The following is a 15,687-nucleotide window of genomic DNA, read 5'->3' as shown; positions in this document are numbered from 1 at the left end:
TGAAGGACTGGTGCTTGCCAACCTGACTAAGGAAGAAATGATTGTAGCCTTGGGCACAGCTGCGTCGCAGACCAACGATCAGGAGGACAACCAGGCTGGCCTTGGAGATGTACAACTCTCTGAAAATGGACAGTTCAACCTTTAAACAGAGGACTTAAAAATCTATCTGGTTAGTTTAACTGACTTGAACTGGAGGCAAAACTTTTGGAATTAGAATCCGCAGAGAGACTCAACAGGAGAATCAAATGGAATTAGAAGCAGCAGAGAGACTGAGTTGTCTGGAAGCTGAAGAGAATGCGAGGCAGAGGCAACATGAAAAGGAGATGCTGACTCTTAGCCAGGGTCATGGAGGTGATGGGGAAGGGAGTAACTGAACCCCAGAAGCAACAATGGTCAGTAAGTTTTCTCCACAATTTACAGAGGGGGATAATTTTTGGTAGTGTCATTCATATGTTTGAAAGGGTATGTAAACATTATAATGTTAACCAAGGGCTCTGGTGCGGTTCCTGACTCATTTACTCCATGGTAAAGCTGAAACTGCTATTTCCAAATTGTATGATACTGATTATTTAAATAATACTGTAAAAAACTGTCTTTTAGAATTTTTTAAGTTAACACCTGAAGTTTATAGGAAAATGTTTTGTGAGCATAGAAGCAAGGCAGATGAAAGTGTGTGTGAATATGTTGCTGAACTAAGCACTTATTTTCATAGGTGGGTGAGTGGATGTCAGGTCACTACTTTTGTAGGGCTGGCAGACCTTTTACTGAGGGAACAAGCCCTTAGCACTTCGCATGAGGACATGAGAATCTGGTTAGCTGATAGGCAATGTAATACTGCAGATGAGTTGGGGAAGATGACCTATACCTAGAAAGCAGGGTATCACTGCACAGGAAAGGGACACCCAGTGCTGCTCATGGGTCTAAGGGAACCCATGGTGGGCAGCCCAGACTGCCCCAGTAGAGTCTGCCAGTAACAGGGGAAGCCACTAGTCCAGGTACATGTCCAGGACCAAGGATTAAATGTTCAAATGCAGCCGGTGGGCCATGTAGCATATAGATGCCCACAGAGGCAAGGTGGGGAACAAAAGGTGGGAGAGCAAGTAAGTGAGAATGACAGAATGTCACCAGTAAGTTGTCTCGAGACAACAAGGGTATCAAACTACCACAAGAGATTATATCCTATCTTAGTAAATGGGCAGCAGGTCACTGCTAAGGGAGACACAGCCTCTGACCTAACCATTGTGAAATCTGCAATTGTTAAAGAGCACCACTTGCTTGGGCAATCCACTCCAGTCAGAGCTTTAGGAGGAACCCCATTCCAAATACCTTTGCTAAGGGTTCACCTTGATTGCAATGGTGGACAAGGAAGCAAGTATGCGTGTTTGAGGATATCCCTGCAGATGGCCTGATTTTGATAATGTAGTATCTTGTGTGCATGCAGTTGCATGCAGTCAGGCTTGGAGACAAGCTTGTGGGTCTGCTAGCCTGGGGGAGACCCAGACAGACTGCACACTTGCAGTCAAGACTGGTTTGGTGGTTACTTCAGAGAGGGAATTACTCTGTAATAGTGAGACTGAATGTGAGCCACAGCTGCTTGTGGGTACTGATGTTCCCTTGGACAGAGTGACTGTAAGGGCAGAGGTGAGTACTAGTACCCTGGCTTGACAGTGAGGCACTACTGTCAGAGAATACCAGACTTCCTGTGGAAAGGGAGCTGGGAAGGGTTACAAAGACAGAGTTGAGACCGGCTCAGCTCTCAGCTACATTACAAGGCCTGAGGGAGGTAGTCAGTGAGGTACCAGATTCTCAAGGGAAAGGGGAATTTGTATACTGGGGCAAAGGGTTACTGTATAGATTGTGGACCTCCGAGAGAGGGCTAGAGAGTAAGAGAATAGAGCATTTGGTAGTGCCCAGAGCCTTTACCATCTGACACTTCTAGCCGTAGCCCATGATATTCCCTTTGCAGGTCATACTGGCATAAAGTGCACAAAGAGATATGTTATGCAGAACTTTTGTTGGCGTGGGATTTCCAGAGGTGTAACCGGGTACTGCAGGATGTGTGAGCAGTGCCAAAAGGTAGCCAAGGCAGGAGACAAGGTGAAAGCTCCTTTGATGCCTTTGCCTGTGATTGACAAGCCATTTCAGAGGGCAGCTATGAATATTGTGGAGCCTCTGAGTATCCCAAGTTCCACAAGGAAGAAGTATATGCTAGTGGCAGTAGATTATGCTACCAGATAGCCTGGGGTGGTGGCTCTGTCCTCCAGTGAGACAGAAAAGGTGGCAAATGTTTTATTAGAAATTTTCAGCAAAGTAGGTTTCCTAAAATAAATATTGACTGACAGAAGTGCTGATTTCATGTCAGACCTGCTGGCTTGTCTGTGGAAGCACTGTGGGGTGAAGCACATAAAGACCATCCCTACCATCCCCAGACTAATGGTCTGGTTGAGAGGTTAAACTCTACAATAAAGACCATGCTACGGGCATTTTCAGACCAGATTAAGTGGGAGTGGGACAAATATTTGCCCCATCTGTTGTTTGCTTATAGAGAGGTTCCCAGGAGTCCACAAGTTTTTCACCCTTTGAATTGCAGTATGACTATAGGTGAGGGGACCTCTAGACTTGATTCGAGATGAGTGGGATGGTGAGTGTGAATCTCGCAAGGAGTCTGTGGCGTATGTCCTAAACCTCAGCACAAGGCTGAAGGAGCTCATGGGCTTGGCCCAGGAGAACCTGGCAGAAGTCCAACAGCAGAAAAAGGTCTGGTATGATAGGAATGCTTGAGCCAGAGAGTATGCTGTAGGGACAGCAGGTAATGATTCTCATTCCTGTCACACACAACAAACTGCAGGCAGACAAGCTGCAGGCAGCTTGGGAGAGACCATTCAAAGTGGTAAGGAAGGTCAGTGATGTTAACTACGTTGTAGAACTGCTAGGCAGGAGGCAGGGGCACAAACTGCACCATGTTAAGATGATGAAACCTTACCATGATAGGGAGGACCTTGTGATGAGTATTGCAGTAGGAGGCAGGAGGAGTCTGAGGAGGATCTTTGGCTACAGGGAGCCAGCCAACCAAATCCCAAATTACTGTGGTGGAGCCTAGGGGTGCAGGGATATGATAGGACAGTGCAGCTCTGTACTGGGGTCAACTATGCCAAGATAGCTGGAATCCTAAGACGGAATGGGGTAAGGTATTCTTAGATAGGCTTACCCTCTCAAGCAACGTTTCTCAAGGGTCACTTGAAAAACTAGCTTGAGTTTTCGGGGGAAGAAGTGTGACAAAGGGAAACACTGCCAGCCCAGCTAGCAAGAATTTTGTAAATAATTATATGTCATTTGTGAATGTCAGCATGATGAAATCGCTTGTGTTACCACTGTATTAGTACTGTATGTTATGTGTATATCAAACTGCTGGCACACAGGTGTGTATGAAAAGGGTTTGTACAATATTGAGATTTAGAGGTGTGACCACAGTGTACCCTACTGGATTAGATCAGAAATGTATATAAACTATTGTAATTGTTTAAATGTGTATGTTTTAACAGTGGAAACTAGAACATAGAGGGCTAACTTGCAAAACTTCAAGAAAATGGTTGAAATTAAATTGTTTTATGATTGTGCTGTAAACTTTAGTTTCAGTGCAGCAAGGAGACAGGATGTCTAGAACTAGGGTGCCTTCTGCATTGTTTTATATGTATTTTATTGCTTTATGTCTTACAGCAGTTGCAAATATCTGAAGACTATTTATTTTCACAGGGAGATGATAATGCTGATAGTTTCTGACAATGGGGGTTTAGCTTAGGAACTAAAGTCAGGTGACAAAAAGTAATGTCGTCCAAGCTAACCCAGCAGTAATATTTGATATTAATTTAAGAACTCTCTGAGACAGAGGCTGAGCATTTTGTATCTGTCTTTTGACCTGACAATATTCACTCAACACCCTCTGCACTTGCCTTGCTTGTAAGTAAGTTTCTAGGACTTAGTAACTCTTGTACAAAAGTTATAAAACTAGAAGTATCAAAGAAAAGTGTTGTGCCTAGGTTAGTGGGCTTGCACCTCATTGTATGTAATGCAACTCATTTTAAGGTTTCCCTGCAAGGTAGTGGATTAGTGTCTCAGCCCATTAGAGCAAGTTGAACTAAGTTTTGAGCTTGCATGTAATGAAGAAGGGATCTGTTGAAGTGGAGGAAGAGTCTGTGATGTTAGGGGCCACCATATAGCATTTATCTAGAGGTAGAAGCAGGAATTAGAAAGATTAGGATATAGGACGGGGAAAGGTAAAGTAATTAACAGACGACAGTTATTTGGTGTGTGAGGAAGATAGGTGGAAGTCAGGGAGGGTGTTAGTGCAATGGAGATATAATGGGAGTGAGAATGTTGATTGCAGCATGACATGCCTTCTTATGCATAAAAAATCATGTGAGTAAGAAAGAGTACCTGGGTCTTGACTGAAAAAGGTCAAATGACCATATCTCTCACCCAGTTATCAAGTTGAAAATGAATGAATAAAGGAGTAAAGGGAAAGTTAGATGTTCTTAATGTTTCACTGTTGCAGTCCTGACTTGTGGGATTTCCTGCTGTGGAAGCCCTTGGCTGGCCCAACTATCAGAGTAAAAATCTCCCTTCTCCTGTGGCTGGTGGACACCCTACTCTGATCTCAGTATGCTTGGTATAAAGGGAGCCAGCCAATGCCATGACTACAGGCTTTTCTTGCCATCAGAGCCTAAAGCAGTGTTTTAGTGTGGCGGTCAGTCCACATGAGAGAGAAGTATTCTAAAGCTAAGTACCCTGTTGAGGAACTCGCTTTCGTGCTTTAACTCATGTCAGATAAGGTTAACAGTTGTCTCCACTGTGGTAAGCAAATCCCACACCGAGACTTTCATATGTTGTATGTCACCTATCTACTCCCGGATCACGATGTCCCTAGTTGCCATTTTTATGCCTGTTTCAGTTCTAGGACTGCAGGTGTAGGGCCAAAATCTTAGCTAGGCATCTTAGTCTGCCATCTTCTTTGCATCATTCAGTGACATTTTCCGGTTGTCCCGAGGTTCTGCTACCTAAGCTTAAGAAGGACAAAGAAAAAAGGCCCAAGCTTTGTGTCTCGGATGACAACTATTCACCATCTGCCAGTTTCCTGATGCTCATTATCGCTGAGGAAGGCAAGGTGCTTTCACAGGCCCCTTCTGCGACTGAGGTGGTGGTGCAGGCCTTTGTCAATACCCTTATGGAGTCTGACATGCTGTCGAGTCCCTCATCTTCTACACAGGCCTTGGCTTCAGTTCATCTGTCAGGTCCGGAGCTGCTCAGCAAACCTCGGCTTCTAATGAGTGATCTTGTACCTGCGATGTTCCTTCGAGGCATCTGCCTGCATCGGTTCTGCCTTACAAAGAGACTGACATCAGGATTGTGGATGTATCCAGGCCCAAAGCTAAAGCTACTTCTAAGAAGGGTTCTACCTTAGGTCCTATGCCTAGGCCTACAGGCTCCCTCTCATCAGCACGACCTGATCAGGTTAGCTGAGGACCTTATCTCCTTAGTCAGAGCTAGGCAATCCCCTTTGGAGTCTTTCCCAGGAAAAAATGAAAAGGGATCCTTCCCTGAAGTTTTCTTTGAACCTCCTGAATTAGATGATAATTCTGACCAGGAGGAGTCTGTCTTTGAGGTGGGACTTTTCTTTACTTCTTTTGAAGATTCATATTCTGAGGAGAATCTGCCTTTAGCTTCACCTCCTGAAGACATCACTTTTGGGGAAACACTCCATGGCATGAGGGAACATTTCTAGTGGGAGGCACAGGAATACCTACAATCTAAGAAGAGGGTTAATGAGTTCCTTGACCTCCCAGAACAGAAACCTTTGACTGTTCCTCCTGTATTGGAGGTGGTAGAGGATGTTTTTATGGACTCTCCCCTGAATCCAGATTCTCTACCTCAAGCCTCTCAAAAACCAGGCAGGTTTTACAGGTTGCTGGACTCTTAAGTACCTCTTCAAAAACTCCTCTGCTGACCCAGAGGTTGTCATTCCAGTTGCCAAGGGAGCAAGAGCCAGTTCTTCAAAGAACCTTTGATCTACTAACAAAGAAAGCAGGGTGCTTGATAGGTTTGGTAAAAAAAAAAAAAAAAGTATACATTTCTGCTACCCTAGGTGCGAGGCCCTTAAACTGCCAGTTTCATATGATAAAATACCAACAAAGTATTTTAGATAAAATGAAGTAAAAAATATCCTCCCTCGAGGACAAGAACATTTCTAAGGAATTGTTGGACAATTGCCGTTCCAGCTCCCAGATGGCTAGACAGTCATTACACTGCTGCTGTGATGCTATTGTGGCCTCTAGCCGAGCTGCTGTATCTGGCTCTGTCATTAGAAGGCATGCATGGCTTAGGGAACAGACCCTGCTAGACTATCAAATCCAAACTTCTAAAAGCACCCCTGGATGAGGACTTCCTTTTTGGGGCAAAGGTTGAGACTGTGTTAAAAAAGATAGAAGATAAAGCAAAATCTATGCAAACTGTCAAGGAATTCCTCCAAGATCAGCCTCCTAGGCTTAGTAGGAATTTTTCCACTAAACACTGGTCCTTTCCCTGTCAATCAAAAAACGGCCAGAATAAACCTCGGAGGGAAAGTCCTCAAAGACAGCATCAGTCACAAAGGCCCAGGCAGTGCTCTTCAGGAACTCCCAGACAGGGGAATTCTAGGCTTCAGGGCCCTGTTAGAGGCCAGCAGTGACTCTTCCTTTCCTCTATTCCACCCCACCCCCTCCAGAAAAGATAGGAAGAAGGCTATCCATGTTCAGAAAGACTGGTCCCTCATTACTTCAGACAAGTGGGTTAAGTTATCTCATATTTTTACAAGCTGACTTTCAAAGAGCCATTAAGATACTCAGGTTATGCAGATGTTCCACAAAATCAAAGAGCAGAGGCCCTTTCTCAGACTCATAGCCCATGCTTACAGGTCTTAGTGGAACCAGCAGCAGATCATCAAATAGGAAAAGGGTTCTATTCCAGGCTATCCCCGGTTCCCAGAAAAGAAGACTCTTGGCGCCCTGTTCTAGACCTGTCTTCTCTCAAATCAGTCCTTGCTGGTACCAAAATTCAAAATGTTGGTTCTTCAAAAACTTCTTCCCATGATAGCCCCTCAGGCCTTGATGGTCAGCTTAGACCTAAAAGATGCTTACTTGCACATTCCTATAGAGGAATTTTGCAGAAGTTTTTTTCGTTCCAGAGCAGATACCATTCACTTTCAATTCTCTGCACTGCCCTTTGGCTTGTGTACTGCTCCCAAGGTGTTGCATCCTCTGCAGAACAAAAGGGATCCAGTTTTACACCTATGTAGATGATTGCCTCCTTCAAGCCACAAGTCAGTCAAAGCTCCTCAAGGATCTGGCCTTCACTCAGAACCTCCTCACCTCCTTGGAGTTCACCATAAATCTTCACAAAGCCAACACAGAGCCATCCATCAGGATAGTTTTCCTGGGGGCTCTTCTGGATTCCTCCCTTCAAAAGGACTTCCTCCCTCCAGAAAAAGCCTCCTCCTTGTTTCGCAACTTCCAAAACATTGCTCAGAGACCGTGTCTTTTAGCCAGGGAATTTCTCAGAGCATTAGGCTACATGGCATCTTGTATCCTCATGATCCATCTGGGCAGGTTACACATGAGGAAGCTCCAGTGAAACCTCAAGAATCTGCAGTGGCAGCACTCAGTCCCTGGAAACAGAAATTCAGCTGATCCTTGCCTCAAGGAGGAATTTGCATGGTGGACATAGGCATGTGCCCAGAACCTGGGTCTCCCCTTCAGGGTCATCCCTCAGGGCCAAACTTTAACCACAGATGCTTCAGAGACAGCCTGAGGGGCTCATTTCCAATGCCTTCAATCCCAGGGCAGATGGGAAGAGCAGTTCAGACACAAGCACATAAATTGGAAAGAACTGATGGCAGTGCAAAAGGGGTTAGTGGCTTTCAGACATCAGTGGAGACCAAGGGTCCTGCTTGTCAAAACAGACAATACCCACAGTCATGTGGTACATAAATAAGGAGAAACCCACTCTTACCCTCTGTCGACTAACGATGCAGGTCTAGGAGACAGCTCACTCTCTGGGGGTTGCACCTCATGACACAGTACCTCCCAGGGACTCAAAACACTCTAGCAGATCATCTCAGCAGGAACTTGATAGATCCCCACTAGTGGCATCTGCATCAGAAAACATTTCTCAGCATAGTCCAGTAATGGGAATCCCCACAGATAGACCTCTTTGCCACCAAAAAAAAATGCTCAACTGATAAGATTGTGTTCCAGGTGCAAACTACCAACAGCCTGGAGGACAAATGCTCTCTCCTTCCTTTGGAGACACCTGTTCCTTTGTGTTTCCTCCCCTGCCTCTTCTTACAAGGTTCCTTTTAAAAATCAGGGAAGAAGGGGCAGGGGTCACCCTGATAGTCCAGACTGGCCCAGGCAGCATAGGTATTCTCTGCTGAGCTTAAAAACTAAAATCTGTGGCACTTACCTCAGAGTGTGGACCTTCTGACTCAGGACAACGGGAGGTTTGTGCATCCCAACCTACAGACTCTCAAACTCTCAGCCTGGATCATTCCCCAAAATACTACTCTGAGTATACCCTAAGCAGACAAGTTCAAAACATTCTCAGAGGTTAGAAGGCTTAGTATTAGGAAATCATACTCAGCCAAGCGGAAAGGATTCTCCATTTGGTGTCACCAGCAAGGCGTCAATCCTAACTCAGCCAATATCTCTGACATTTTAGATTACCTGGCTACCCTGGTGGACAGAGGCCTATTCTTTTCTTCCATCAAAATTCACACCTTTGCCATTTCAGCCTGCATTCCTAGTCTTCCTCCTCTTTTTTCCCACCCCCTGATGAAACAATGCCTCACGGGAGTGGTTCACATTGGACCTCCCAAGAGACAACCCACACCTCCGTGGGACCTCAGTTTTGTTCTAGAAAAATTGAATGTACCCTACTTTGAATCAGCTGCTGATTTAAAATTTTTAACCTGGAAGACTGCCGTTTTACTGACTATCACCTTGGCTGGGAGGGTCTCTGAACTGCAAGCTGTCATGGCAGTGGAACCATTTCTCATATTCCACCCAGATAGAGTAGCACTCAGGACTAATCCATCCTTTATGCCCAAGGAGGTCATGGGCACATCCTTGAATCAAGCCATATGCTTGCCCACCTTCTTCCCCAAGCCTCAGAGCGGGGGCGGGGAGATCCTTCACTCCTTGGATGTGCACAGATAGCTTCACTATCTTGACAGAACTTAATGTTTCAGAAAATCAGATCAACTCTTTGTGTCCTTTGCCATTGGCTCTGGAGGGAAACCAGTCTCCAAACAGGCCTTCTGCAAGTGGATCTCTCACTGTGTTTCCTTTTGTTACAGCCATCATGGTAAAAACTCTCCTGAAACTGTAAGGACTCACTCTGCTTGGGCCAAAGCTACCTCTGCTGCCTTCCTGAAAGAGTACCTGCCAAAGACATTTTGGAAGCTGCTACCTGGTCATCTGTGAATACCTTTACCAGACACTACCACTTATCAGCCTTCTCCAAGTCTAAAGCAGGATTTGCCACTGCCATCTTGCAGGGCATCCTCTCTTCTCCATAATCTACATTCCACCCTCATCTCAACTTTAGGAATCATCCCAGAAGTCAGGACTGCAATAGTGAAACATGAAGAACATTGTACAGTTCTGTACACTTACCATAAATGTAGATGTTCGAGTGTATTCACTGTTGCAGTCTTCTTTCCCTCCATCCTTCCCCCTTTTGTCTACAGTAGTAGTCTGCTTCTGTTCTCTTCACTAAAAATAGGACCCCCCTGGGTGTTTACCTTGCAGCCCCCTTTTTCTATCTGTGACCCTTGCTTATTGTTCATCTTGGGGGCCCCTACCTTTTAAGGGACAAGAAAAAGCTGATAACATGGCGTCAGCTGGCTCCCTTTGTACCCAAGCGTACTTATGTTAGGGTAGGCATCCAATAGCCTTTGGAGGAATGCAATTTTTACTCTGGTAGTCGGGCCAGCCAAGAGCTTCCACAGCAGGAAATCCCACAAGTTAGGACTGCAACAGTGAGTACACTCAAACATCTACATTTATTGCAAGTATACACAACTGTAATTTTTGATTCTGATGTCAGCCCCTTAAAGTGAGGGTTGGTTCAGCAGTGACGATAACTGCTCAACCTACCCTCAGTGTGTTATTGGGTATGCACAGGGATTAGAAAAAGCAAGCCTCTACAATATTTAGATGTTGCCCTATGGTCGTCAATCTCTTCACCAGCCACGTACACTGGTCAGGGCAGTGGCATATCTAGGGCAGGGCAAGAGGGGCAACTGCTGTATGTGCTAAGTATTGTGAATGATCATCCATACATAATCCCAATCGCTTTTTAGTACAGTACCGGCTTTTAAAATCCATTATTGCATTTGCTGTCAAAGCTGAGTGCTTTTGCACTCCATATTTTGTCTAAATTGAAACAAGCAGTTTGCTACGGTTTACTATTGAATGTCGAATGGCACTACATCGACTGTACTATAGTCAAACACAGATGTTCGAAAATAATAATGTCGATGACAAAAAAACAATCTAGGACTGTGTTTTAACATGGGTCGAGGTAGGGGAGATGTTTGTAGTTCTGAATAATACTGAACACCTACCTCAACCCATATTAAAACCATTCCTAAATTGATTTTTTGACATCGACATTACTATTTTCGAACTTCAGTGTTCGACTATAGTACAGTCGATGTAGTGCCGTTCGACATTTCAATAGTAAACCGTTTGCTACATTTAGAAGTGAATATATATATTGGACTGCGCAGTGGTGCAGCAGTAGCATTGTCGCCTCACAGCAAAATGTTCTCCAGTTCGATTCTTGGTTGGGGTGCCTTCTGTGTGGAGTCTGCTTGTCCTCCCTGCATTCGTGTTGGTTTCCTCTGGGTACTCCGGTTTCCTCCCACATTACAAAGACGTGTCTGGAGCATTTCTCCCCGGGCCTCTGCTGAAAATTGGCTGCGTTCCAAGTCGGACTTTCCCAGTTAACAAATGTTAAATAAATAAATGTTTTATATATATATATATATATATATATATATATGTATATATGTGTAGATCTATATATATATATATATATATATATATATATAGATATAGATATAGATATATAGATATAGATATTTTTTGCTTGTAACTAAAACCGGAGTGCTGTAGCACTCGATTCAGTCAAGGTGTAAACTGTAGCAACAGTTTGTTACATGTTAAAAGAAGAAATTATTTTAACCAAGTGTGAGGAAGGGGTGTCAGTGGCAAGGCACAGAAATGAGGCCTGAATGGCTGGAGCAGGAGGAATGGGGGTGGGGGTGTTGTGCATCTGGCCACCTAGTTTGTATACTAGTAGAAGAAATGGATGTTTTTTTTTTTCTCTGCACTTGAAGAGTTGGGAGGGGGTGCTAGTTCATGGGACTGGCACAGCGGGCTGATTGAGACAGGCTATCCAGTAGACTTGTTGGAGAAGAGGAAATGGGAGCAGCTGGTGGTCAGCTGTTGAGACTAAAAGCAGCAAAAGAAAGTCTTATCGGACTGCTTTTCTGTTTAGATGAGAGAATTGTGCCTCATAATGGAATTTACTTGTAAACATGCATATTTTCTGTCAATCGTTCTGATTGAATCGTGCTGACACAGTTCTGACAGTATTTGTTTTGTAACTTTGCTAGTGGATTTTTTGAGAATTCAATGTGGTTAAGAAGAAATACAACAGTAATCATAATTGTCTTTGTAGTATCCTTTTGACAGAGCTGAAAAATTCAACCGGGGCATCAGAAAGCTAGGCATAACACCTGAAGGGCTCAGCTACCTCGACCAGTTCAGACAGCTCATCAGCCAAATAGGTATGTAACAGTTTTTCATATGAAATAAAAACACATCATTAATGACGATTGTGACAGAGGGGGGATACTGCCAGCCCAGCTGTCTGGAATTTTGTAAATAGTTATATGTTATTTGTGAATATCAACATGATTCATATAAGATGTTTGTGTTACAAAGGTATTAGAGCTGTATGTCATATAAGATGGTTTGTATAGACGTGTGTTGAAAAGGGTTTGTAAAGTACTGAGCTTAAAAAATTTAACCACAGTGTACCCTACTGGAAAAGAAGAGAAATGTACATACACTATTGTAACTGTTTAAATGTATGTATTTTAACAATGGAAATTGGGACACAAGAGGTTAATTTCAGAAAAATAGCTGAAATTAAATTAAATTACTTTATGGCCATGCAATAAAAAGATGTTATCGTTCAGTTTCAGTGCAGCAACAGAGACAACGTTTGTGCTGAGAAGTTTTCTGTATTGTCTTGGAAGTGTTTTATTGTTTTATGACTTGCAGGATCTGCAAAGATCTGAGAGAAAAGTCCTTGTGTATTTATTTTCAGGTGGATGCTAAATACTGCTAGCTTTCAGCAGTGGTGGTTTTACATGGGATAGAGTCCAACAACAAGAAACAATGTCATTTTGCAAGCTGTCCCAGCAGTAATATTTGAGATATTAATTTAAGAAGTGTCTGAGAGAGAGACTGCATTCTGTAGTCTGTCATTGACTTGACAACATCAAGCTTAGGTGATCTGTTCACCACATCTGCCTTGCTGCTTTAATTAAGTGTACTAGGTTATAGTAATTCTATTAGATGTAGATAGGAATATAACAAACCGTAGCTTAAATATTTTTCTTTATTTATTTCCGACTGTCCTGCAGTATTGCTTTAAATATTTCCTGTGATTTTGAACTCTGCTGTCACTGTAAATATATACTGAGTGTTTTCTTGTTCTTTTTATATTTATTATTAAATATATTTAAACCTGTCATTGTGGCTGGCCTGTCTAGATATATTTAAGCTGTGAGAGTACTTGCATATTTATTTGGTGACACTGTGTAAGCCACTCATAATAGCCTTGCTCTTGGTCAAACTACCATTTGTATTGATAGTAACATTACACAGTAAGATTGGACACCCTTTGTTAAGGGCCTTAAAGTAGCTGATAAAGAGATGGCTGGTGGCAGTGATAACTACCTTATAGTCTGGACAAAAGTGGCATAGCTAGTAAACCTGTGCCAGCTTTTCCCAGGTGTATGTGAATGTGTAAATCAAACCTCTAAGAGTGTGTGTTTGTCAGCTACTTAGGCAGGGACACAAAGCACTGATTGGATAGAGAGGGTGCTGGAGGTCTTGGCGTGGCCACTCAGCTGAAATCTCAACTCTATAGCTGTGCCAGTTGGGAGTCTTACTGGGGATCTGGAGAAAGAGGGAGAAACCGGGTTCCTATTAGAAGAGCAAACTCGAAACTGCAAAATGTTGAAGGCACGGAACATAGATTTTTTTCCCAGGGGAAATAAATTGCTGGGCTGTTCTTGGGACTTTGCTGTTTTCTCCACTGTGGTGCGATCTTGGAGTTGGTACGCTGATCCAAGCCTTCGACATTTTGAAGTTTTGGGTTTTTCAGTTCAGTAGAAGAGCGTTCACTATTTAAAGCATTCGTTCTTCTAATATAGACCCAAGAAACCAGCCCCAGACTGACTGTGGTCTGTGTGTGCTCTTAAAGGAAATTGCACTTGATGCAGAAAGCTGCATCTGGAAATACTGTGTGTGTACCTGTCATCCTTCCAATGTACGTCCTCCACTGGTACCCGTGATGAGGATTGAGGCTCCTTGATTACTGGGTCAGTGGTGGGGCATCACAATGAGCCACTGTTATGTTATTATGTATGCCTGTTAAAAGTAAAACACAAGCCAGTACTGTGATGTAGTGGCATAAAGCCCTAACTACAGCCTGGGTTCGATTAATTGATTGGCTTTCTGAGGCACTTGCAAGAGACTACATGCAAGCTTGTCCTGGGGTGGAGTGGGTCATGTGTATGGGCATTTAAAGTATCTGGAGCTCCCTGGCACAGGCTTGGGAGTCAACTGGTGAGTGCTTCCAGGACAGTAGGAAGGGCAGCATGCCCAACATCAGCTTCCTCATGGAAGTGAGAAGTGATTTAGCACAGTCTGCCATAGCATATTTCACACATGGAATGTTCTCTTGCAAGTACTGGGAGGAGGAAAGCCAGTAGGTAAATAAACCCCACTTATGATAGTAATATGATGTGGACTTGAGACACTTGTTGGCACCAACCCAAGTTGGATTTAGCCTGGGGGAGCATGTGGGGGTAGAAGACCCAACAGTTGAGAAGCACTGGATTCTGTTGATAGTCAGATGCTTTGCAGAAGAAATGGCTAAAAAAAAAAATAAAAATGAAAACAGGGGGAACACCTCATCTAGCAGATTGGTATGTAATAAGAAATTAAAACAAAAACAACTGGCAACTTCACTGAAAACTGAATCGACAAAGTTTAATGAAGCACTTTTCGTCCAAATACTTCATTGAACTTCATCAGATACTAACATTTACAAAAATCAAGTTAAAATAGTCCTGTATAACCATGATTAAAATCAGCTGGTCTCTCCATCTTAAAATTTAAAGGAACAGTAGTTAAAATAGCATTGTGAACATATGCATTTTCCTGTTCTTTAAAAACTGCCAATGAATGAATGAATAAATTTATCGCAGCAGCAATATGGTGAAAAATCATATACAAAAATTGTGTAAAAATGTAAAGTCTCCTCATTTATCTAACTTTGCATTATAAATATTTTCAAGTGAAAAAAAATAAGTAAAACTTAATTTCTATAATGTTGTTATTACAGTATTTCATCTCATTAAGATTTTAGTTTTAAACAGCATGTGATAGAACACATGTTGTTCAGTCCTGGAAAGTTATAAGCATTGAGACGAATTTGCCAGAGCAATTCCATATTTTCTAATACTAAGGTGAATGGACCCCCTCTTGGATTACTGTCCACTTGATCAAGTATCCAGAATTTAAATGCATGCTCTGGATATTGTTCTGTATGCTTTGCTAAAGCATTGTCCAGTTTGTGTTTATTAATACAATATATATGTTCGTATATGCGGTCTCTCATTCTACGCTCAGTTTTACCAACGTAGAATGAATCACAATTTTGACATTTAGCCACATATACGTTCATTTTGGAGTTGCAATTAACTTTTCCTCTGTTACTTAAATGTGTGTTGTTTATGTGCAGTGATGCACCTACATTAATGTATTTGCAATAGGGCCAACTATCACATTGTTTCATCCCTATTGCATATGATTGGATCCTGCACTTACCTTCAAATATATTCTTGAGTGTTCTACCCTTCCTAGTAATGAATCTTGGTTCTGTGCCCAATTTGTCCACTATTAGTTTGTCCTCTAACAGAATATTCCAATTTTTTATCAGTATGTTTTTTATGTGACGATAATCAAGGTTAAAAGTTGTAATATTCGCTCATTGTGAAATCAATTTGGTTTGTACTGTCCCAGTGATTGTGTCCTGAACCTGATTTTCCATATTAACCTATCATTCATAGAATGGTCATGCAACCCAGTAGGGTTTTGATACTCAGAATGAGTATGTACACACCATTAATTCTTTTCTCCACAACTTCTTCTATTAGTTTGTCAGTCAAAGTACTCTGGTATGCTCTTTTTGTGAATAATTTCAAGAACTGGCAATCACTATGGAAGTCCTCATCTGTAGACACCATTCTGGCAGCCCTTACTAATTGGCCCTTTACCACCGATCTTT

General features: G+C 42.8%; 1 protein-coding gene across 1 annotated transcript in view; it reads left to right on the top strand.

Annotated features, from left to right (window-relative positions):
* WASHC4 (WASH complex subunit 4) overlaps positions 1 to 15,687 on the top strand; it is a 1,952,913-nt gene that overhangs the window by 1,517,428 nt on the left and 419,798 nt on the right. Inside the window, exon 30 of the mRNA XM_044087827.1 lies at positions 11,779 to 11,887. Coding sequence (XP_043943762.1) covers positions 11,779 to 11,887 — 109 coding nt within the window. The remainder of the gene's footprint in view (positions 1 to 11,778; positions 11,888 to 15,687) is intronic.

This window comes from Protopterus annectens, chromosome 11.part0 (assembly GCF_019279795.1).
Source record: "Protopterus annectens isolate FY-2018-M chromosome 11.part0, PAN1.0, whole genome shotgun sequence".
Taxonomy (NCBI): domain Eukaryota; kingdom Metazoa; phylum Chordata; order Ceratodontiformes; family Protopteridae; genus Protopterus; species Protopterus annectens.
The sequence above is the reverse complement of the archived record's forward strand: the minus strand, read 5'-3'. Positions and strand labels throughout refer to the sequence as shown.